Raw genomic sequence first — 25,067 nt, forward strand, 5'->3', positions numbered from 1 at the left:
TTGTCTGGTTTTCTCCAATTATTTAGGTCTTTTGATTTCTTTCATCAGAATTTCTAGTTCTCAGAATACAAATTCCATTCACTAATTCTCTTTTGGCGGGGAGGGTCTCAACAATTCTTAGGGGTAATTACTGGCAGTTCTCCAACATACTGTGGACCAACATCTCTGTCCTTTCTCCTTTCCTGTTCTGTTAAGGGTATGAAAACAGTGAAATGCAAATGGTGAGACAGCCTTAGGGCTGGACAAAGGTGCTCTCAGATTTTATTTAACTGGGCTGAGTGCTGAGTCTTCTTGCTTTTCAGAAAGTGAGTCATTTAACTAAAAATGACTAGCAAGATTGAACAGCTGCTGCTAAAGACACACCACACACATATTTGGAGTTCCAGTGGGCTTTTATTGAGATAAATTAACAAATCAAGATTTTATCCACCATCTTTTCTTTTAAATTCAGCAGAGACTCTGGTCAACATATGTGTACATACAACATAAGACATTCCAACAAAAACACAGCCCCACTGGAACATTTGCCAATTAACAGAAAGCCAATTTTCCCATTTCCCAGATGTTTTCAAAATTGAGTCCCCACTGTTCACTTCTCAGTGGAACTGGTCCCTTGTGGCTAGGGACACTGGAATTCTATCCTGTTTTTACTAAACAAAAAATTATTTTTTTCGTTTTAATTTTGTTTCAAAAAAGGGAATAGTGACTTTGTTTTCTCCAAGCACCCCTCCCACACAACCACTGGTTAAAATACAGTAGCCTGTATCTTAATAGCCCAACCCTACCCCCTCCCTTGCCCTGCCCAGTACTGTCTACTGGAGAATTTAAATACACTTCTGTTGGAATCTGTCAGCTATGGAGGGGCACAGTCCAGGTGCCAGGCTAGCTCCCTCTGACCTCATGAACCTTTGGACACTTAACTCTTTACCCCAAAGATGAGTTTTTAGATCAGAAAGGAGTGGATTTTCTTTGGAAGTTAAAAAACAAAAACCAAAAAACAAAAGGTATGAAGTACAACTACAGGCTCAAAAGGTCCACTGAAGTTCACCAAGAAGTTGACTACATCAGCTCCCATGAGGCCAAAAATTTTTGGCTTGACAAAGTTTTTTTGCCAGAAAAATGATTCCACAACAGCTTAAGATACACAGAACACTGAAAAAAAGTTGCAAATAAAAACAACATGGCTTAATTCCCAAGAATTTATTTCATCTTTTTGTTACTCATCTATAATAAGGTCAGGAGTGTGACTAAAGGCAATTTCTGATGAGGTCATGAGCTTCCAAAGTGTTTCTAAATCCTTAGTGCAGATACCCTCCCTTTTGGGGCAAAATAACCTCCCTCCCACCCCTATTAAAAAAGAAAAAAAGAAAAAAATTAAACCAAGTGATCAGAATGAGATGTTTTGATTCCAACAATGTACACTCAAGGCTTTGTGCTGAGTTGTCTGGTTCTAATCCAAGCATGATGGTATCAAACACAAAGCACATGGCAAAGGAAAGATGCTCCCATCTCATTCTGAAAACAAATATTGATAACCAATTGCCTCCCCCCTCCCCCCATCCCTCGGGGCCAACCTGTATTATGATGCTGGGACCAACTTGAAAATAATTTAGAGATTATATTTAGGTTTCTCTCCCCCTTACTTCTTCCCATGGAAGATCATTTTAGAATAAATTTATTCCATTCCATTCCTAAGGGAAAAGGCAAGGTTTCTCCACTGGAATGTAAGGAAGAGAGAGACAGCAAGCTGTGTAAAGGTCCATAACTCATTACACGACTATATAACCACTGGTTAAACCAGGAGCTGATTGTAATTTAAATATTAAAAATAAGGGGAGTATTTTTTATCCAAATGAACCACTGGAAAAATACTACCATTACTTATACACCCAATACTGGAAGGAACAGAAAAACAACTAATAATAACAATGTTCCTTATTTTAAGGGGAATTGAAGGAAAAAAAAAAAAAAAAAAGACTAGGCTTTGACCTAGTTGGTAGAGCATCTTTCCATTTAACAATTCCTACTCAAGAGTCAAGCACCAGAACTGGACAGCTGTCTGTGTAAGACAGTGTCCAATCGTGGTGTCCCAGATCGCTTTAAGTGCCACTCCTCATCAGAGGCTGTACTTCAGGAATACTTTCAGTTTAAAGTCTGTGCTTTTAGAGGGACCCACAGGCACGTGGCACCAGGCAGAGCAGTCTGAGGATGGCAAGAGACTGCGCTGTTTGTTTAGTCACCCACACACTCTAGCGAGACACAAAATTGCATTTATGAACTTTCCTTCTTTTTCTTCTATAATGAATGATCCCTCTTACCTCGCCAGAGATGGAGGGGAAACAGAGAGCTGCATCAGTACAAGGGCAAGATTTTTTGGTCAAAAGTTGATGCCTTTAAAGTTCCCTCCCCCCACCCCCTCCCTGGAAAAAGGTTACTTTTTAAATTAGGCCTTGCATTTAGTAACCAACATTGGCTGGAGACACAGTGTGGCTTGGATACCAGATAAATGAGTTATTCTTTTTTGGGTTTGTACTGTGCAGCTCTTGCTACAGTTTTTAAGGAGTTAGGGCTATGTCTGGTCAGGAGGCATCTGCAGGATTTTGATCAAGGAATTTTGGAATCACAAATAATTTTGCTTAGAATGAAGCAGAGTCAAAAAAGCAACTTTGAGTAACTGACTTCTTTATCCAGATAAGCATGAAAGTTTACGTAAGACATATCCTGGAATATTTTAGGGTTTTTTAAAAGACAATGACAAATGGAAACCAATTTTTTTTTAAATTTTTTTTTCTTTTTTTTAAATCCTAGATGCCTCCTGATTAACCTAGTATACTGGGTTAAAAGGGAATTAAAAACATTAAAAAAAAAAAGTTCACTGGTATTGATTCATCTCACTCCTTTTGCCTGGAGATCAGGCCAAACATCAAGCATGTTGGGAGGGGCACAATTTAAAGCAACACTATTGACTGTAAAGCATTTGCCAGCAATTTACAATGCAAAATGACAGATAATTCTTGTCACAAAGCAAGAGGATGGCAAGCAGCTTTCTGTAGCATGAAAGTTAACAGCTCTCAGGGGTTGCCCGTTCCTGCAAGTTTATTCATCAAGGTGGGCAGAGGGCAACACAAAGTACAGGAGGTGATCCACAGAAAGTAAGCCCCAGAACTGCTGAAATTACCAAAGCTGGTACTGGCTAATATTCTGAAATGCAAACCCATGCTTTATACATATACTGCTCAAAGACACTGCCGCACAATCACATCCCCACACTGCAAGGCAAATTCTTTGTCCCCTTTTGCAGAGCTTGAAAAGTTTCTCAAACTTTTAAAAAAGGCTGGCGGGGAACAGTATCAGAGAGAACGTCTCAAAAAAATAACATCTTGAATTAGAGGTTTGTGAAGCTTCCGTGCTCTCTCTGTCAGGCCTACTCCAAGGTTCTATATGAGGCAGTGTGGCAGCAGTGAACCCCAGGCTCCTGGGCCTCTTTTCCAATGTAGGATTCCTGTAAAGGTCTGCTCTCTACAGGAAGAAGCCAAAATACTTTTTAGATTTAGTGTTGCGGAAAACTGAGCCCCTCTCATCTTTAGCTGCTCCCATAATCACTCTAATCCCCTTAATCCCAGCAACCTTCATCCAAAAAAAAAATATATATATATGTATATATATATATATATATGAACCCAGAAAAAAAACCTATTTACAAAGTTTATACAAGTATACACACCCAATTTTCTATGGGACACGCTCTGCCACAGAGGAAAGAGGGTCAAAGGCTCTGACATGTCTACACATCAAGTGCCATAACTGCTAATGGAGGCGTATGTAAACCAGTCTTTAGTGTTCTGCTATAGAGCACAAAAGGCTTGTCATATGGCTCCTGCGATGATAGACTGCTCTTTCCTTTGGGAGCGATGATGTTGTATCTACTCAGCCCAGAAGAAATTTTTACTTGGGATTGTTTTTTTTTTTTTTGTTAAATACATGTATTTACAGTGCGGATGAACTGCAGTTGCATATCAACTCCTCCACATAAAGAAAAAGAAAATGGTGTTTAACATTACTAATATGTTTCATCTTCCAGCCCTGGGCTTGAGTATCGGGTAGAAAGGGAAGAGAGAGACTTCAACTTGAAACCAAAATGAAAAGACAAAAATTTTTAAAAGAAAGAAAAAAGAAAAAAAAAATACTATTGTTGATTCCTTGGGCTGTGTCTAAAAGATGATATTCTGAATGGTCTCATAGCATAAGGCACTTCGCACAAATAAGTAATAAGCTCTTCAGGCTTAAAAACGGATGAGTAACCAGGGAGAAGTTGAAATGCACTCAAGAGTCAGCTGTTGGAGAATTTTGAAATCGTAGACAAGCTTGTGTTCATCAAGGTTCTTCTCTTTTTAGGGTTTCTCCCCTTCTTTCTCTTCCTTCTTTGTCCCCCCTTCCCCAGAAAAATTTTTAAAAAACCAGCAGTTAGTGCAACTAATGTTCAGTCAGCACACAGTGCAAACAAGTGGAACAAAAAAGGTAAATTCCTTTTCAGCTTTTCTCTTCACCAGTTTAAAAAAAGAAGAAATGTCTGAGCTCTTAAGTCTTCATAGTTCCAAAATAAAAGAAGATGAAAAACCCACAAAGAGAAGAGCATTCCCCACAAAATCGATGTGTCACAGATCCAAACGAGCCTTCCATAGTTTGTCAAAGCCTAAAGAAAAAAGAAACTTAAAATTATCACTGGTAAGCAATATAAACTAGGATACACACACGTGAAGTAGGCATTCACAATTCCATCCCAAATGCTCTCCATAATAGCTTCTACTGAGCCTCTTTACACACTATAGAATCCACTCAGGATTAAGAAATTTCCACTAGACATCCCAGAGACAGAATGAAATCCTAAAAGTTCTGGTAGCAGGCAGTAGTCATCTGTGACAATTTTTAAGTTTTTTTAAATCCTATGTGAACTCAACAACCTGTCAGTATACTAGCATACATGGGCTAGTTTTATATTTGTCTAAGAGTTTTGTGTTTGACAAGTAAATTAGGATAAAAATGTTAAAGTGAAAAGAGTAATTTGTAGAATCTAAAAATAATGGGTGAAATGTTCACTGCTAATTTGGAAACTATCATCTCTGAAATCAGATTTTCCTTACAGGAATATTGGCTGTTTTGGAGGGTTTTTTCCTATGTTAATTAAGCCTTGTTTTAAGCATTTCTTCCAGAGTCCTACAGTCAACAAAAGATGAAAAGGTGGGTGCACGTGAGACTCATAACCTGATTATTCCTTTAGCAATAAGGTTTTACAGATAATTTAACCTAATTTATTAAGGTACCCATTAGAAATTAAGAGTGAATACTAACAGATGACTGAGTGATAAAGGAAAAGAGCAAAAATAGTTTAACATTCAAAACTGCTAATTCTTTTTTGCTTCCAATATTTTAGAAGTCTGAATTTGTCTTAAGTACTGTTCACATACATTACCATAGGAATATGGCATTCAAGAACTGAATTTATGGATTCACCAATAAGGTCACTTCAACTGACATACTTCCTGTTTACTGCCGTTTATGCCAAGAGGTATTTCATCTTTTATTGCTAATTGTATATGGTAGGACATCAAGCTCCCCCTGGGGGAAAGAGGACCTTGATCTCCTTCCTTTAAACATTATGCTTACTTGGCTATTTTGTCAGGCACACACACGCTTGTTAAGGTTTCTCATCTTCTACAGGCTCGCTGTGGTATTCTGCCACATACAGGCTCTTGTCAATGTTGCTCGGGATAGGTTTGATTTCTGTTCCCAGCTGCTCCTCAATACTTTTCAGGTTGAAGCGATCATCATATGTGATCAAGTTGATGGCTAAGCCAAGATGACCAAAGCGACCTAACAAAAAACAATTCTAATTAATAAGAATTAAATATGACAGTCAACGTGCAAGCATTAGTCTGTAAGTGGCAAATCCATATAGGATTAATGTTTTTATAAGTGCCACTCTGAGTATATGAAGCCATATACACATTATTCATAGCCTAAAGTAACAGTGTCAAAAGTTGCCAAAATACACAGTATAAAATACAAACAGTACAGTTACAAAAGTGAGGTTCTAATTTGTAAGTCTTAAATTAGGCATCAGGTTATTTTAACTTAAAAAAAAATAAATGTCCTGGAAGAATTAGAAATTGATGTATCAAAAAACTAAATCAGTTTTAATTCACTATTTTAATTGCTACCACACTCTACTTCACAAAAGGAATAAAATTTAGTGATTAAACTTCTCAAAAAACTTCCACAAAGAACATCTCCTTCCTTTTCCTCACCTGATCTTCCAATACGATGGAGATAGGTCTCTGCCAGCTTTGGGAAGTCAAAGTTTATTACCACATTCACAGCTTGTATATCAATACCTCGGGTAAACAAATCTTTAAAACAAAAAAAAAATCCATTATATCCTTCAATTTGGTGTCATAATACTCTTTAACATTTATTTCTAAAGGAACCTAAACATCACTCAATTCATGCAGTAATTCAAAAGCATTCATAAATTATTGGCATTATTTCTCATGCACATTAACCATAAGCAGCTTTCTGTTCACAAGTTACCTTTTACCAGTGCTTTATCAAAGTTTTAAAAAAATGGTCTGAGGTAACACAGTGCAAATCAAGGATGACTGAAAAAGCTTATACACTCAAAAATGAGCTCACAAGTATAATTTTCTTCACTCTATTTTTAAGTACTTAATCCAAGGTTAATAAATTATTTTTAAAGTTCACTGCATAATGGAGAATACTTTAAAAAAGAGGCAATCTACCAGTAGTAATTTATACTTTGTTCAGAATTCTGCTGAATGATTCATCCCATTCTCCTGAATGATTTATAACAGGTCTGAGATAAGCTAATATGCAAGACTATCCCTTCTACTTTTTTCCAGTCCCACAATTATTATACTAATTTAGGCTTTGACAAATACACGTAGAAACTACTCCAATAAGCTCAATAAGCTAATAATTAGGTTTCCCTGCACTTCTCAGCTCCACACGTCAAAATAATCCATGATGGTCAGACAAATATTTCTAATATACTGGTTTGAATTTGTAACATGTTATTTTCAACTGTCTCCAGATAAAATTTAAAATTGACATTCAAAGTCCTCTGCTCTATACTCTCATTGTAACACATCTCAAAACTTCCACGATACCAACCTCACCCACTATACTTCTTTACACTATCTTCTTAGTGATCTATAGACGACTTTTTATGCCAGGCCCCTAACAAAATATTCCTTCTTATCCAAGTCTAAAACTCATCTATCGCCTATAAATTACAATTTCATATCTTCTCAGATCACCTCAGCTAGTTATTTCCCTCTCCTATGAAAATTTAGGGTTATTTAACTGTATATACCTTACACTTGCAAATTACCTTTACTCCCTTGGAGATCTAGCCCAATGCCTGTTTTTGTCAAATTTTACTGCCACAGCCATGGACATTTGTTAAATATACTGCCACTGAGGTAGAACAGCAGAGTCAAGTCACGTGTAACAGAGAACACATAGTGTGCAAAGTCTAAGGTATTTACTACATGGACTTTACAGAAAAAGTTTGCAGGCCCAGTCTGAGGTTCTTTTGTCATCTTTTTATCTCTGATTAAACAACTACTCCTTGAGAGGGGTGATACTCTGTATGTATTTATACATGTTACACATAAATGTTCAGTACTTATTTAATGATGTATTTGCCCACTGTTCTGAAAAATGAGAAGAAAGCACCGGCACTTCAAAAACTTATCTGAGCGCAGCCTCAGCAAGTTAATGCTTAAAAATGAAACCATGTAACCACAGCAGTAATTCATAACAATGTGTGAGTTCTGTAAGTACTATGAACTCTTTCTAGGGGAAAAAAAAAGTATTTTTCATTCTCAAATAAGGAAATGGGTTAATGGCAAATGGCACCTTTCTCCTTGTCTGTACAGTTGACCCTTGAACAAATCGGGGGTTAGGGTCTCAGTTGAAAATCTGCATATAACTTTATAGCCGGCCCTCAGAACCCATACATTTCTGTATTTATCTCTGTGTATAGCTCAAAAATTAAAAGCAAAAAAACAAAAAGCTAGGTTCTTCCCTCTATCCAGAAACCTAATTTAGATTATAAACCTAGTATCAATACTAAGACTATATTCCCAGTGTACAGACAGGAGGCTACTGAATCTAACTGTCCACATGCACCCCCAGTCTGCTTTTATGTAGTGAAATATACCAGAACACAAACTAGTCTGATTCTGGTAAAAGAAAGGCCGGCCATAATAAACCTCCAAAACATAGTTTCTTAACATAATTCATTTTGCATATGCTAAATAGAACTCATTCCTATATGCTAAAACTATTCAGAAAATACGCAAACTCCAAAACTGGTTTAACAGGCAGAGATGAAGCAGGAGTGCCAAAATAAGTGTTCTGCAGTTTCAGGTATGGAATCTAATTTCAAAAGTTAACTACAAAAAAAAAAGTTACCTACAGATCATTCTCAACTTCAGAAATTCTAGAAATGGTAGGAGAGGGAGCTGACTATGTCAGGAGCTTCACTGCAGGATAGGACAGAGAAAGAACAAAACTAGGAAGAAAAACAATGGGTAAAGGAATAGAAAATACCTACCAGTGCAAACAAGATTGCGGCATAAGCCATTTCGGAAATCATGAAACACACGATTTCGATGTTCCTAGGAATAAAGCAATGCATTTATTTGAGTACAACTCACACAAGCCTCCAAATTTCCATCATTTTTTTTCTCCTACCCAAGCAGTTTTTTTATACCCAAATTTGTTTACATGAATGAGAAAGGAACCACATTCAATATACATTAAAAACAAAAGGTGAAAAAAAAAATAAGGTTTTTTTTTTTTGCTGGAGTTGGTTTTAAGTGCCAATTTTCACCATATTTACTTTTAAAATGTTTCAAATAAAAGCTGCCAAAAGTTTAGCTTAACTGAAACATCTACTACTTTTCAGTTATTATATACAAAAGCTAAAAATAACTACTTTTCAGTTAAAAAATGAAAACACACTATCTCAAGCAAAATCAATAAATCTAGCATCTGGCAAAATGGTCTTTCTTTTCAACACAATGTTCTTCCACTCTGAAATATTCTCTTCCATTTTATACTTCATTTCCGGTGGTAATTTTAATATTAGGTGCCTGCATGACGGCACCTGATCCATGACAATAAGCTTCTTTGAAAACCATATGTGAGCTGATTAAGTTCTTAACCTGTCAGACTACAGAAACTGCTTTCCTATCATGAAATTTCACAATGTTAGCACACATAAACACAATATGTTGACAGTTTTGAATTTATTTTCTGCTAAATCAAGTTCTGAAACAGATTCCATCCTTTTTCTAAAGGCAAACAATAAAGAGAAAAAGATGAACCTGAGAAGGTACACAGATAAACTAGAACCTTCTACAAACCTTCCAAAACTGTGGCTGATAGTCACACATAATGTGGCATCTGAAATGTGGTATGACTGAAGACTATATTTTAAATAGTTTACTGTTGCTAGTGGTTACTATACTAAACACTAGCCCAAATCTAAGACTATGGGGAGGGAAGGGAATAAAATCTCACATTTTTATTGTGCTTGGCAACTGACAAACTATTCATTCATACACAATCTCAATCCTCCTAAACCCTTGTGAAGTAAGGGTACATACTATTACCCCTGTTTATAGTTAGAAAATCTTACCCCAGAGAAGTTAAACTGAAGGGTCCTTTGCCTACTAAATAGTAATTTATTCTTAAACTCAGGGCACTTGGAAGAGCATTAAAACAAAATTCATGAAATATTCAGAAAAGCTTTTTAAAAAACCTACGCAAGTACAAGTTTTACACTCACCTGCCTCATTTTAGCATGGATATAGAAGCAAGAATAACCCAGTTGAGAAATCTTCTTGGCTAGCAATTCAACTCTCTGAGAGGAGTTACAGAAAATAATCGACTGGTTTATCTGAAGCTGAGCACCAGAGGGGGGGAAAAAAAAACACATAAGAAAATAAAATATTGACAAGCAAATAAATGTTGAAAACACTAAAACTTATAATCTCATGACACGGGAGATGCAAAACTATAAAAATTTTAAGTACTCTTCATTTAATAGTTGGAGAAGGTAATGGCACCCCACTCCAGTACTCTTGCCTGGAAAATCCCATGGACGGAGGAGCCTGGTGGGCTGCAGTCCATGGGGCTGCTAAGAGTCGGACACGACTAAGCGACTTCACTTTCACTTTTCATTTTCATGCGTTGGAGAAGGAAATGGCAACCCACCCCAGTGTTCTTGCCTGGAGAATCCCAGGTACAGGGGAGCCTGGTGGGCTGCCGTCTATGGGGTCGCACAGAGTCGGACACAACTGAAGCGACTTAGCAGCAGCAGCAGCATTTAATAGTAGTTGCAGTTAAGCACAGTTAATATAGGACCACTCCTTCCAGGGGAAATAGAGGGTTAGGTCCCTGTGAGGACCTAACTCGTAACTTTTTCATCAACGGGTCAACAGATAATCTGGTTTTATGCATATTACTGAGTTTTTTCTGGCTGCACCACATGGCTTGCAGGATCCTAGTTCCCTGACCAGGATCTAGCCCCTGCATTGAGAGTGTGGAGTCTTAGCCACCCGACCACCAGGGAACTCGCCCCATGTGTTACTGTTTTAAAGACACCTTATTTACTCATGGCCAACAGCACCTATAACTCAGGCCTTTATGAAGTTTATCTAATACAACATCTCTGCAAGATGCATTAGTCTTCTTAGTAGCACTGTACAACATGTCAGCACTATGTCTAGGGGCCATTTAAAATAGTGGAATCAAGAAAAAAGCACAAGTGGGGAATGTGGCATTAAACAGACTGTGAAAAGGGTGTTCATTTCTGAGCTCAAACAAGAGGGCAAGGATAAACAGTATGAAGTCTCAAATTTTTCATGTGCGTCTTCAAAGAGCATCTGAGTACTGATCAGGGTGACAAGGAAATTCTGGCAAGTAGGCAAACTTGCAAAAACAGATCTACTTACAACAGAACAATTATAATTACTGAGAATAATGGGATTACCTGTAATTAAGGTCAAATTATTTTAGAATCAAATTAAAAGTGCCCATGACCTGTCAATCATATAGTATTAGCTTCAGATCAACAACTGAAACTACCTTTTAAGAAAAACTAAGGACTTTTTTTCTACATTGAAAATGATGAGAAAACTGATACAACTGTTTTATCGAGGTTAAGAAATGGGTAACAATTCAGCAGCTGAAGTCTAACTGGCTCACCCTGGAGAAAAGTGTGTTGAGGCAGTGTACTTTTTGGCGCTCAGTTACATACGCGTAGTACTGGGTTACTCCCTTCAAAGTTAGTTCCTCCATCAGGTTAATCTCATAGGGTTTCTGCAAATGGGAATTCTGAAGGAAAAAAAAAGTCTTATTGTTAAAGCAGAGTTTATCTCTTTAAATAAACTTTAACTCAAAATATATCCTCATACATGTCTGTCTGACAAACTTTTTTTTTTTTAATAATTATTTTTATTAGTTGGAGGCTAATTACTTCGCAACATTGCAGTGGGTTTTGTCATACACTGACATGAATCAGCCATGGAGTTACATGTATTCCCCATCCCGATCCCCTCTCCCACCCCCCCCCCCCCCCCCCCCCCGATTCCTCTGGGTCCTCCCAGTGCACCTGGCCCGAGCACTTGTCTCATGCATCCCACCTGGGCCGGTGATCTGTTTCACCATAGATAATACACATGCTGTTCTCTCGAAACATCCCACCCTCGCCTTCTCCCACAGAGTCCAAAAGTCTGTTCTGTACATCTGTCTCTTTGTCTGATAAACTCTTAACTGAAGGGATGCAGCTCTCTTTAAAATATATAATCTGTCATTACCATAAATGGGAGATCTAACATTCAGATATACAGCTAAGTTATTACTATTTTGTACTTTAAATATAGATTATGCTGTAATCAATTTATCTAGCATCAATGGCTATGTCAGATACCAGCTTAATGAACAAATAAAAATCAAATACTTTTGTATCTTAATACTTGAAACCAGCATAAAATATAGACTAGTAACATAATGTAATTATGGACAAAGGTACACTCATGGGCAATAGGAAGGTACTGCTTCTAAGTACAGGTTTATACTCACCATGAACTTCTGTACACTAAGAGGGAAAGTAGCAGAATATAATAAAATCTGTCTGTTTTTAGGTAGCGTGAGAATAATATCCTCCATTATCTGCACAAAATCCTGTGACAGCAACTTATCCGCCTGCAGTACAAAAAGATCATCTTAAACACAATGAAATCATGTCTAAGGTTTTTGGTTAATACGGAATCATTCCAGCAGAGTTCACAGAATGTTCCTGGCTGTAAACACTATATAGTCCAAAGGCACCAAGACACATTCAGTGATACAAAAAAGGAGGAAGTCTGTAATGCTGATCTTCTAAGGGAAAAAAAAATCCTAGACAGACATAATCCTTATTCTCATAAAAAATTTTAATGTGATTTCCATTAAAGAGACACTATGGTATAATAGAAGTACAGGCTACAGCATTAAACTACCTGTGTTTAAAACCTGTCAGGGATAGTTTTTTGAGGCAGAAGCAGGGTGTGTTTCCCTTTGCCTGGCAAATAATAAAAGCTATCCTTTTCTACTTCACCCCCTCACACACACAAACAGAAAACTTGCCTCCTTCGCTATTATCTATGTTGGGAGGTTTCTTAACTACTATTTCAGTTTCCACAATTTAAAAATCAAGGTGTCTTCTTACTGTAGGAATTACTTTATAGGATAACTAACTACCTTATGAGAATGTTGTAAAAAATTCAATGAAAAAACACATAAAGCACTTAGTGCTAACACAGTGACTAATAAATGTGATCTCTCATTATTCAAGGATAAAAACCTGTTTCAAATTAGACCAAGAGGAAATGGATCCAGTTATCTTAAAATAGACCAAACAGGAAAATAACATTTCAAGATATCAAAACTGGGGAGTGTGGGGGTGCTCAAGGACAGAATATACACATACTTGGAGCCTGATGTACAGCAAAAACAACACAACACTGTAAAGCTAATATCTTTCAATTAAAAATAAAAAAAACAAAACATCAACACTGATTTCATATACATATAAAACACTTGCTTGCTAGGTCCCAAGAATGCAGAGCTGAGTAAGTTCTCAAAAGGCACTTATAGTCTGGTGAGGTAACACATATAACAGAGACAAAAAAACCAAACAATACCAAGTTGGATATGTTAAATGAGGGGTTTTTAAGATGCCTTTTTTTTTTAAACATGCTTTTTAAGATGAATCACAGAATGAAGAGAGAAGTAGAATGGCTTTGGCTTTGAGGTTATTCAATGATTTCTCACTGCAAAATAAAAATAAACTATCTGACTTCCCTAAGAAAAAGACACAAAGCTGAATTATTCCTATAAACATCTATCATCTATTGCTTTTAAAAGGCAAAACATGTTTTAGAACCAAGTTAGTTTGAACAAACCAACAAGAGTCATGAATTTAACTAGAAGGTCTTAAACAGAAAGAGGTTATGCTTCATTCACTGGCAGTTATAAACAAAGCCAAATCAGAACAGAATAGTATGTTTAAAAATGAAAAAAACATTACCTCATCCAATACTATCATCTGGACATGATCAACTTTTGCTACTCCTTTCTTGATAAGATCCAGGATTCTTCCAGGGGTAGCTATCACCACATGCACTACACAGGATTAGAAAACATGTATTTTCATTAATTTTAGTTAGGGCAAAAAAGATACAGTAAAGGTTTATCACACATATATTTTATCAGAAACACTGCTGCAGGAAAAATACAAAGAGGCAAAGATGTGTTTTAGAATACGGATTTCCATTTTGTCTTTAGTTGGCTAGAGGATACCAGTTAGTTTCACCTTTGCAGGTGGTGGGCTACAGCTTTCCAATTCACCTGTTCCAAATAAGGAACATAGTTCTTTGTCTGAGGGAAACCCCCAGGGAAAAAACAAATTTTGTGTGCCAGACTTTTGATACAGCAGCTTGCCTCTAATCTATTAAAAGATCAATGGTCTGCCAAGACTGTAACAGGATCAAGTAAGACCATTATTTTAAATTAACAAGGCAGTACAAAGAATACAGTAATTAAACTAATCAAGTAACAATCATATATAAAATCCTGATAAAAGTCAATGTATAACGTTATGTAAGTGGATTTCAACTCTTGCTGTTTTCTTTTTTCACTGAGTAATGTATCATGGAGAACTCTTCATGAAAATGAATACAGACCAGCTGCACTCTTTAATGGCTGTGTGGCATTCCATTCAGTCTATATCCCAATATATTTAGCCAAATTTCCCTGATATTTAGGTTGTACAGTTTTTCAGTACTACAAACCACACTGTAGTAAACAACTTTGCATTTGTCCAATTATTTATTCAAAAAGACTGTTAAAAACATACATTTATAATTTTGAAACGCAACGCCAAATTTCCCACCATAGAGATTGTATCAATCTATACCCCCACGTTGCAAGACAACAAATTTCTTCACAAATGCATATTACTGGTTACTAATTAGCCTTTCCAATCTTAATTAATTTTGTCAATCAGATAGGTACAATATCACTTTACTGTTTTTATATGCAATTTAAAAAATTACTAGTAAGGTTAAATATCCTTTCAATGACTAAAATAATTTTTTTCTTCTTGACTGAAATGGTCATTTCCTTATTTTTCTACTGCAATGTTTGTTCCCTATTTTAAGAACAATTTTAATAAACTACTGAAAGGAAACACTTGTGTGTCAAATTACAGAGAGCAAGTCAGCTTATATCCAATCATTTCCTACCTGTATCATCAAGCCTCATTATGTCATCCCGTAAATTGGTTCCTCCTGTGGTTGCCATCACTTTGGCCCCTCCCATGTGTTTGCTGACCTGGATGCAAATTTGACTGACCTGTAGAGCAAGTTCTCTAGTGGGAACAATCACCATTGCTGGAAAATATCAACAAACAGAAAAGAGGAGGGGAGGAAAAAAAAAAGCCATATATTAAGAGTTTAAGAAGCTACAGAAATATTGCCCCTTGTAATCAAGACACTCAAATGAATAAATTTCAAAAAAAGAACCTAACATGGTGTACCAGAAAGAGGAGGAGCTAAGATGGCGGAGGAATAGGACGGGGAGACCACTTTCTCTCCCACAAATTCATCGATAGAACATTTGAACGCTGAGCAAACTCCACAAGACAACTTCTGAATGCTGGCAGAGGACATCAGGCACCCAGAAAAGTAGTGTACCAGATTTAGACTTTTCCTCAGTAACAATGCTGTACTATTCTTCTACTCTTCCTGGTTACAAAGCCTTACAGGGTCCTTTGAGTTGGCAATTATTAGCTCAAAATTTATTAATATTTTAGTAAGAGATCACTAGTCAAAATGCCCAAATAGGAAACTCCTGCTGCCCAGTTCTATTTATATCATATGAACATAATAGGAAGATGGCAGAAATAATTATTATAGATCAAGAAAGCATGGGAAGAAAAAAACTGAAAATTTTAGAAAAAGCTTTAAAGGTGAAAATATAGATCTATTAGCTTTGGGTACAGCTATGGAAATGTGTTTCTTCCCTACTGCTTTAGATGTTAAAATCCCTAAGCCACAAGGCTTCAGAGAGAAAAAGTTCCTGCTTCGACAAGGAACGTTCTAGTTCCGTAGTTTTAAGTATCTATTTCAGATAATTTAATTTCCCTATCTATAGGACAATAATTCTTATTTTGCCTATCCCACTGGAATGTTGTCGTAACTGTATAATATGCAAAAGAATCTTAAAAACTAGAAATCTCTTTTTAAAAAGTTAGGAATCATTTTTATGAGACAACCAGGCCAAAAGCTGTGAAAAGGGTAAATACTAATTTCAGATGACTTAAGTTCCAACTGAGAAAAGATGGTAATATCTTCTATACATATCCAAGATTTAAATCACCATTTATAGTTTGAACAACCAACCTTGTATATTGTCCTTCTTCAGGTCTAGCCGTTCAAGTAAGGGAATGAGGTAGGCACCGCTCTTGCCTGTTCCGTTTTTTGCTCTAGCTAAAATATCCCTACCAGATAAAGCAATGGGAATGCTCTCCTCCTAGAAGAGATCAAACAATGCATATTACTTGTGAATAAATACAGTACATAGGCAAGTTCTTCTCTAAAACACACTGAAAGTATACAAAGTTCCTTGGTATGGAAGTATTTTACAAAAGTAAAGACCAAATAAATTAGCAGGACCTCAACATCACCATTAGTATCAACTGACATTTATCAGAACTATTCATAAAGTACATTCTAAATTTAGTAATAAAAACCTTTGAGTTTGTATGTGTGAGCATCAACAACAGAGAAAGAGGAGGAACTTGGGCTGACACAATAAACACAGAGGAAAAAAAGCAAAGGACATTTCACAATTAAAAACTGGAAGAAAAAACAGCACAAACAATATTCCAAAGAAGGACTATATGATATTCTGAAACTAGTAAACCAACTTGACCACCATAAAAAATTATAGGTTGGACAATTTTATTCCTACACAAATAGGACTCAGCTGGAAAAGTTTAGTCTTGGGTCCTATCTTTTTTTTAAATTGTATTACATAATTGACCAATGTCTGTCTCGCAGCCAACTTCTGTCCGGAGATGTGACCTGACTTCTCGTTTTCAAATTTGGCTTACTCATGTGTGTTTTGCATAAGATATTATTTCTTATTAGGGCAAATTTCCTAGACAATAGCAAAGGATTTTCAACAATTACTAAATATTAAATACATATATACAGAGAGAAATTTAAAAAGGTAAAACAGGTATGAACAGAGGAAGTAGAACACTTCTATTTCTAAAACTAAAAATTTTAATTTCTACAACTAGAAAATTAGAAAAATAAATTAGGAAAAATACTCACAATCACTATAATTAGTTTTTTCTATGCTTGAGCTAATGACCAAAACAAATATCTCTAGCAATTTAAAACTGTTACTGGAGAAATACCCAAGTCATCAGCATCATGACTTTCATTTCCTACCATGACACTTATTTTAGAAACCCAATCACAGGGGTCAGACGGGTTCCATATAATCAGAATAACTAACGTTGCTGCCAGAACAACTGTGAAAATAGTTCAGTGACAACACTGTTATCTTACTCCAATGGCCAGCATTAAACAGTCTGCTTATTACGTAGGGTGAAGTAGGATAAAGAAAACCTTGGTTTGACCCTCTGGTCTTAAATCCTTCCTTGCTTGAACCCATGTGTGTAGTTACTCAGTCGTGTATGACTCTTTATGACACTGTAGACTGTAGCCCGCCAGGCTCCCGTGTCCACAGGATTTTTCACGCAAGAATACTGGAGTGGGGGTACCATTTCCTTCTCCAGGGTACCCTGACCCAGGGATCCATGTCTCCTACAGCTCCTGCTTTGCAGGGAGATTCTTTATCCTTTGAGCCATAACTCTGAGTCAACTCTATTAATTTTCAGTTGTCCCGAAGGCCGATTATCACATGGGTTCATTCTCCATTATGGTTTTTAAACAGGTTACCAGTATACCACTCAGTTCGACAGCAGAAAAAGACTTCAGTCTCTCAGTGACTTCCTGAGTCAGATCCTTTAAAAGGATAAGATATCTCAAGGAGGTGAGACAGAACAGAATTAGATTGGGGCTATCCTAATTCCTTTTTGGGGTCTACACTGTGACTTAGATTAAAGGCCACTGACTTCTATTTCTCTGCTCTTTGACAGGACTTATGTTCCACAGAAACAGAAACTATTTAAGGACAGGGCTTTAACAAAGTAAGCTAGCTAGCCTGTAAGTTAAGATGCACTGTACTTTGTCTCATATGGTGGCTATTATGATTAGCAGTCAGAGAATTCAGTATATTCACACTGTCTCTTACCACTGTTTGCTAGGAAGATTAAACAATATGAAGTGAGAAAATTCAAGTCAGATTCAGAAAGCTTTGAAACTCAAGAGAAGTCATGGGGAACTGCCAGGGAGAAGAGAAAGGAGGAAGGAAGCTAAAAATTTTAAAAACTTACTGTGATGGGTACTACACTTAGATACTTAATGTTAATTATATCCTTTCAAGTTAGGTTACTTTTTGTCTTACAAATGGGAAAATGGATCCTCAAAATTGTTTTGCACAAGGTGACTAAGCAAGAAATGCTAGAATCAGGATTTGAACTTAGGTCTGCAAATAAGAGAAACTTGAACCTCATACACTACTAAGTAGAATATACAGCCCATTTTGGAAAATAGTCTGGCAGTTCCTCAAAAAGATAAAAAATTACCATATGAACCAGCAATTCTACTCCTAGGTATATACCCAAGAGATATGATAATACCCCCACAAAATATTCTATATACATCAGTGTTCAAAAAAGCATTATTCATAATAGCTAACAGTGGAAACAACCCTACCAACCGAGGAATGGATAAACCAAATGTGGTACAGCTATACAGTGGAATATTATTCAGCAACAGAAAGGAATAAAGTACTGACACATGCTACAATATGGATGAATCCTAAAAATATGCTAATTCAAAAAGCCACAGCTATGTCACAAAGAGCATATATTTTATGATCCCATTTACATCAAATTGTCTAGAATAGGTCAATCCATACAGACACAAAGTAGATTAGTGGTTAGAGCTAGGGGAAGAAGGGTAACTACTAAGTAAGTTTCTTTTTGGTGAAAATGTTCTAAAACTGATTGTAGTAATTGGCTGTACAACTGTGAATACATTAAAAAAAACCCCACTGAATTGCATTACTTAAAATGTGTAAACTACACCCTAAGGCAAAAAACAAGCAAACAAAACACCACCAGAACACAAAAACCAAACACTCAAAAACAATCCCACGAACTTAAAAGTATGTCTGATTCTGCCACTTTAGCTCTCCAAAGTCCATGTTCCAGTTCCACTGTAAGGTCTGGGGACTGAGCCAATATGTATTTATTGTGTTTTAATAACCCTAGTATCCATTTCCCTTTCTTTGCTGTTGTTCAGCCACGAGTCCTGTTCGACTCTCTGTGACCCCACCGAGAGCGGCACACCAGGCCTCCCTGCCCCTCACCATCTCCCTAAGCTTGCCAGAGCTCATGTCCACTGCATCAGTGATGCCATCCGGCCATCTCATCCTCTTGACACCCCCTTCTCTTTCTGCCTTCAAGCCTTCCCAGCATTAGGGCCTTTTCCAAGGAGTCGGCAGTTCGCATCAGATGACCAAAGTACTGGAGCTTCAGCTTCAGCTTCAGCATTCAGGCTTCTCTGGCGGCTCAGATGGTAAAGAATCTCCCTGCAGTGCTAGAAAACAGGCTTCGATCCCTGGGTTGGAAAGATCCCCTGGAAAAGGGAATGGCTACCCACTCCAGTGTTCTTGCCTGGAGAATTCCATGGACAGAGGAACCTGGCAGGTTACAGTCCATGGGGTCTCACACGACTGAAAGATTAACACTTTCCCTTTCTTAGTAGCACCCTAAAGTTTTTTCTGAGGAATTACATTCTCTCCAGCCCCCGATGGATAATCTAGCCAACTTCCGCAGCTAAATGAAGACAGCAACTGCTTTTTAATTCCTAGGGTCAGTTGAACTTAAATCTTAATTTCAGGGAGAACAAAATGGATACTGTGGAGGCAGTTATGATTAAGGTATCTACTGCTCCCTAGAAAAAAAAGGAGATGGAAGACAGTAATTTCAAAAATAGTATCTCCAGTCTAAGGAACACACTCCAGTTTTACCATAGTATCCAATGAAGACATGCATTTGAAGCCTTTTTGAGAATTTAGGAAAACAATTCTTTTAGCCATAGTAAATTCGTGTTAGCAGGAGGAATGAATTACAAAAGAATTAGGAATGTTCTCATTCTTAACTATAAATTTGACCAATGACTAATTAGACTTGGTTAATGAAATAATTCCTCAAAATAACTTCAGATTCCCAACTTGATATGAACTTTGGTTGCCAACAGAAGTTAACTTTTGTTTTTCTCTCAATAATTAACAATAATTCCATCACCTTCTTATCTATAAAGTCCTCAAAAGTTGTGTCTAAAGTCTGGAAACAGCAAGAGTTGTCATCTTTCAATCATCTCCAAGTTAATATAAGGTTTTGCAATGTTAAGCAGAATAAAACAGTAGACTCTTAGGTACTCCAAAAAAGCCTCTGTTACTGTAGAGCTATGCCTTTAGAATGGCATGGTTATGTTACTGTGCATAGCATTCAGACCTAGAACTAGAGTCACAGATGGCCGTACCAAAGAAAGATGTGTGGAACCAATCTGTAGTGTATCTGGTTCCAGTTTGTCAGTGTAAAATTATATCCTCTCAAAAGAAAATTTTAAGTGCCTAATTTTCCCACCATCTTATACCATAGCCAAAGTGCAACCAAGTTTCATCTCTAATGGAGGTGACACTCATCAAGAGGCTTTTATATTTGGAGGGGGAAAAAATGCCGGATAACACGGTAAAACTAAGTACTATACAAGACAACAGACACATTTGGGGGTGGGGGGAGAAAAAAGAAAACAATGACAAGAAAATAAGTAAGGAGAAAAGGTAGATAAAAATAGTAGAAGAATGCCAGTCATGAGGCTGGATTTCACTAGAGAACCTAATTAATTTTTGAAGTGCTAATATTTATGGTTTGTTACACCGAGTCTAAGAAACATGTTATCTTATATTTTCCATGGATTTTCAGACAAAGCAATACTACAGGAAAAGCCAATGTGAACTGCAGTCTCAGGTATATGTAATACCTTACATTCATACTGTGCTTGCTATTTCAAAATACACTTTGAAGCACTACAGATTCATTTCTATCATTGCAATCAAGTGAGTCACACAAATATTTTTGTTTCCCAGTGCATACAAAAATTACATTTATACTACAGTCTATTCAGTGTGCAGTAGCATTGTGTAAAAAAACAACATACATACCTTAATCTAAAAATACTTTAAAAATACTAGCCACTATCTGACAACACAGGGTTGCCACAAACCTTCAATTTGTTTAAAAAGCAAACAAAAAGACAAATGCAGTATCTGCAAAATACAATAAAGCAAACCACAGTAAAAAGAGGTATGTCTGTACATTATATTTGATCCTCACAAAAAAAAACTGTGAGGGAGATCATGTCTACTTTACAGAAAAAGCTATATGGTAGACTGGCTAAGTGGCTGGAGAGTTACTTGCCTATGTGCTATACCAAACTGAGGATGCAAATAACAAAGTGAATTTAAAATTTTAATACAAAGGTGTGAAACATGAGACATTAAGGGCCCATTAAGAATTAAGTCTGCTAAATGAACCATATTTTGATAAACTACTACATAAATTAAAAGCCCATAATATTTATCGAGCATTTATCACTTAATAGCCAACTGTACTAAGTATACTAACATGAGTTACCTCACTTAATCTTTACAACATCTCTATGGTATACACTGCTGTATCAACTTTATAGGCCAGAAAGTTGAGGCTTAGAGACATCTCAAATAATCAACTTGGAAAGGAGCAGAGTTGGATTCAACCTGGGCAATCTGAATGTAAAGCTAGTACTCAAACAGTTCTCTAGACCAAGTTCACCTACAGACATCTGTTAATCATAATTTCATCAAAACAATACAACTGAGGGGATATTTCCTGCCACACACCTTGCTAAGTATAGAGTTACAAAGTGGAATGATTCAGTAGAAAAGCACCCATAAAACTCTTCATTCCTATAGATAAAACAGACTAACATGAACTACAGTATAAAAAAGTAAATTCCTAAATATTTTTGGTTTCTGCACTCAGACTGCCTGATGAGGTATAACTTTATCTTCACACTTTCTCCAACCACAACAAAATTCTTCCAGCTTGTCCACAAAGGCACTCTCATTCCTAGGCAATCACTATTCTAGTTCTCTACTTGGAACATGGATCATTTCTTCCAAGTTGTTCCATTTTCTCCTATGTCTACATGTATGTGCCCATTATATTACACGGAAATTACCTGTATAATTAGCAGTCCTTTCCATCAGACTCTGAGTGCAGGAACCCTATTTAACTTGTTCATCATAACACCCTCAGGGTCTAACACTTTCTAGGTCACTCGATACATGCTTGTTCAATGAAAAAGTGCTCAATGATGTCACAGAGTTTGTCCCGAGTACAGCTTGGATTTGACAGCTTCAACTTATGTGAAGACAAAAATTTGTATATAGGTCTGCATATGTGTGTGTGTGTATATACGTATATTTCCTTGCTCTTTCCACGGAAAGAGTGTACCTAGTGTTTAGATCTTGGTCTCTAATACTATTGCCAACTAACTGGAATCCGAGTTCTTTGGAGAAACAGCTGATTCTGAGGCTGGGGAAGCGTAGCTGTCCCGATAAGCTTGGCATCATGATATACCACCAAAAAGGAAGTGCTCAAGAAAAATGAAGGGGGAGGGAAAGGTAAAAAGATAGAGCACAGAGTTCAGTGACACTACTCTGTACGATACTATAATGGTGGATACATGTCATTATACATTTATTCAAACCCACAGAATGCACAATAACAAGAATGAACCCTATTGTAAACTACGGACTTTAGGTGATAATATGTCAACACAGGTTCATCAGTTTTAACAAAAACTGCTCTTGTGGGTAATGCGGATAATCAGGGAACCTATGCATGAATTTCGGCAGGGATTTATGAAAAATCTCTTATGCTCGATTGCTATAAACTTAAAACTGCTTTACAAAATAGTTTATCAAAGGAAAAAAATGAAAGAGGCACACTACAAAAACAAAGCAACTCGCTTGAAGGAGCTCACACTGGCCAAATATGGGACAATTCAAGCACAAAAATACCATTTAGTAAAAAAGGAATTTATAAGTTACACTGATAATATACAGATACATCAAGGAGGAATTAGGGGGAAATTTTGATGAATAGTATATTGGCATTGCCTTAAATGCTCCCCATAGACTGTTAGTTAGTTTCAAGGGGAGGGGGTAGAGCAGGAATTATGTAGTATAAAAATCAAGATACCATTTTGAAAGGGTAATCAAAATTAAAATCACTCTTGGAATAAATGAACACTGTAACTCCGAAAATGACTTCTGCAGTATTCTGGCTAAGAATGTATAACTTGAATCAAATCACATGGAAACAGGAGACAAACTGAAAATGAAAAATGTTCTACTGGAATAAAAAAAGGAAGGGAGCTCTATTTTTAACATGTCAATGTCATAAAAGAAAAAAAAAAAAACCAAGAGTAGGGAAAAACTCACTACTAAAAGAGATATAACAATTACATGTAATATCTGATCCTAGGATGGGTCCTACACAGAAGAAAAAAAATGCTTTAAGACAAACTTTGGGGTCCAATTAAAAAATCAGACTACAAATGACAGATGAGTTAGAAATAACTGCATTAAACTGACTGAACATAACTGTACTATGCTTATTCAAGAGAATATCCCTGTTCTTAGGAAACATACAGTGAAACATTTAGAGACAAAGTGCCATGATTTTGTAACTTACCCTTTTAAGGTTCAGAAAGTGTGTGTTCATGTACAAGCATACATACATGTGCACACACACTGGAAAGCAATACTGGTTCACTAAACCATCAAAAAGTATGCAACACTTAACTCATAACATTACATAGGAGGTAAAAAGGGGAAATATACCTGAATAGGAGATGGCTTTTCCCAGCCCATTTCAAAAATTCCCATCAGCAACTCCCGTTTCAAACAGTAATCTTCAAACTCATTTCCTTTTGTGGAGGTCACATCCTGGTCAAACAAAAACAAACGGACAACATCAAAAGAATGAAGTACAACTGTGTTCCTTTAGTAATAACCAGGTTTAAGAAAGTGTCTGACAGACTAACTCTTTATCCCATTTAAAGTATAAATATATGCACATTAGTTCTCTATCCTAATCTACAGTTCAACTATTTTTGAAAAACAGCCACTCTAACACAAATAAGCCATTTAAAAGCTATGTTTTGGGGAAAGACCAGCCACCCTGTGGTCATTTTCTTCTAGGAAGTGATGGAATACTGTTATTTCTATGTTAAGTACCATGCTGTGAACTCCAAACCACAAGATGTAAAGTCGAAACCTAGTTCTACCATGCACTGCCTACAAACATCCTAATCTAAACCAGAGTTTTTCAAGCCCAGCACCACTGACATTTGGGCCAGAAAATTCTTTGCTCTAAGGGGGCTGTCCTGTAGCACACCCTCAGCTGTGATAACTTATTGCTAAATGCTTCTGAGGGGAACAAAAATCACCCTTGGTTGACACTGCTGGGCTAAGAGAACTAACCTCTCAACTTCAGTTTTTCCATCCATAAAATGTGGATAAAACCTAACCTGAATCTTACTGTGCTTCCAGAAATAAAAGAGAATTTTGAGAAAATGCCATGAAAACTGTAAGTGTTCCACAAGTGAGATAAGATACACATATGTATAAACACAATATTTAATATGGATACACATTATTACCAATTCCTCCAAATAGTGGAAATTTTTGGCAATTCATCATATATAAGCTATACAATTTCAACCACTTAATCTTACTTAAGAGTAAACATACAGTGCCTACTGTCATCATCAAGTAACTACTTCACTTTTAAGAGTTTCCACATCATTTTGTCTTCCACTTGAATTTTACAACCAACTTACCGAAGTTTTGATTCTTAGATCCTTTGGAGGGAGTTTTAAAGTCTTTTTCCAGTCATCACCAGGTCTAGAGAGAATACAGTAAAATTGAAGTATCAGAGTTCACAGCATTACTACTCTAAAATACAAAGGTAATTCATCTTGATAATAATTTCTAAAAAGCACACTAAATTTAATATATTGCACTTACTTAAGAATACAGGTTAACAACAGAGATAAGCAACTCCAGAAAAAATACTCTTTCTTACAAAGCTCAACAATCCAGGGAGAATTTAAAAAATCAAGACTATAAGGGAAAAAGATATCCATCCTCTTTAAGAGAAGCATGTTGTATAC

At 36.5% G+C, this 25,067-nt stretch overlaps 1 protein-coding gene across 4 annotated transcripts in view; it reads right to left on the reverse strand.

The window, feature by feature from the left end:
• Nucleotides 1-373: 373 nt before the first annotated feature.
• Nucleotides 374-25,067, reverse strand: part of DDX6 (DEAD-box helicase 6) — a 31,090-nt gene continuing 6,396 nt past the window's right edge. For all 4 annotated transcript variants that reach the window (XM_061145537.1, XM_061145553.1, XM_061145529.1 and 1 more), the window contains 12 exons: nt 24,735-24,798; nt 23,734-23,838; nt 16,038-16,167; nt 14,880-15,026; nt 13,664-13,758; nt 12,175-12,297; nt 11,299-11,427; nt 9,878-9,994; nt 8,639-8,702; nt 6,306-6,407; nt 5,665-5,871; nt 374-4,693 (listed from right to left, as the gene is read on the reverse strand). In XM_061145537.1, coding sequence (XP_061001520.1) covers nt 5,696-5,871; nt 6,306-6,407; nt 8,639-8,702; nt 9,878-9,994; nt 11,299-11,427; nt 12,175-12,297; nt 13,664-13,758; nt 14,880-15,026; nt 16,038-16,167; nt 23,734-23,838; nt 24,735-24,798 — 1,252 coding nt within the window. In that variant the 3' untranslated portion in view covers nt 374-4,693; nt 5,665-5,695. The remainder of the gene's footprint in view (nt 4,694-5,664; nt 5,872-6,305; nt 6,408-8,638; nt 8,703-9,877; nt 9,995-11,298; nt 11,428-12,174; nt 12,298-13,663; nt 13,759-14,879; nt 15,027-16,037; nt 16,168-23,733; nt 23,839-24,734; nt 24,799-25,067) is intronic.

Source organism: Dama dama, chromosome 1, assembly GCF_033118175.1.
Source record: "Dama dama isolate Ldn47 chromosome 1, ASM3311817v1, whole genome shotgun sequence".
NCBI classification, from domain to species: domain Eukaryota; kingdom Metazoa; phylum Chordata; class Mammalia; order Artiodactyla; family Cervidae; genus Dama; species Dama dama.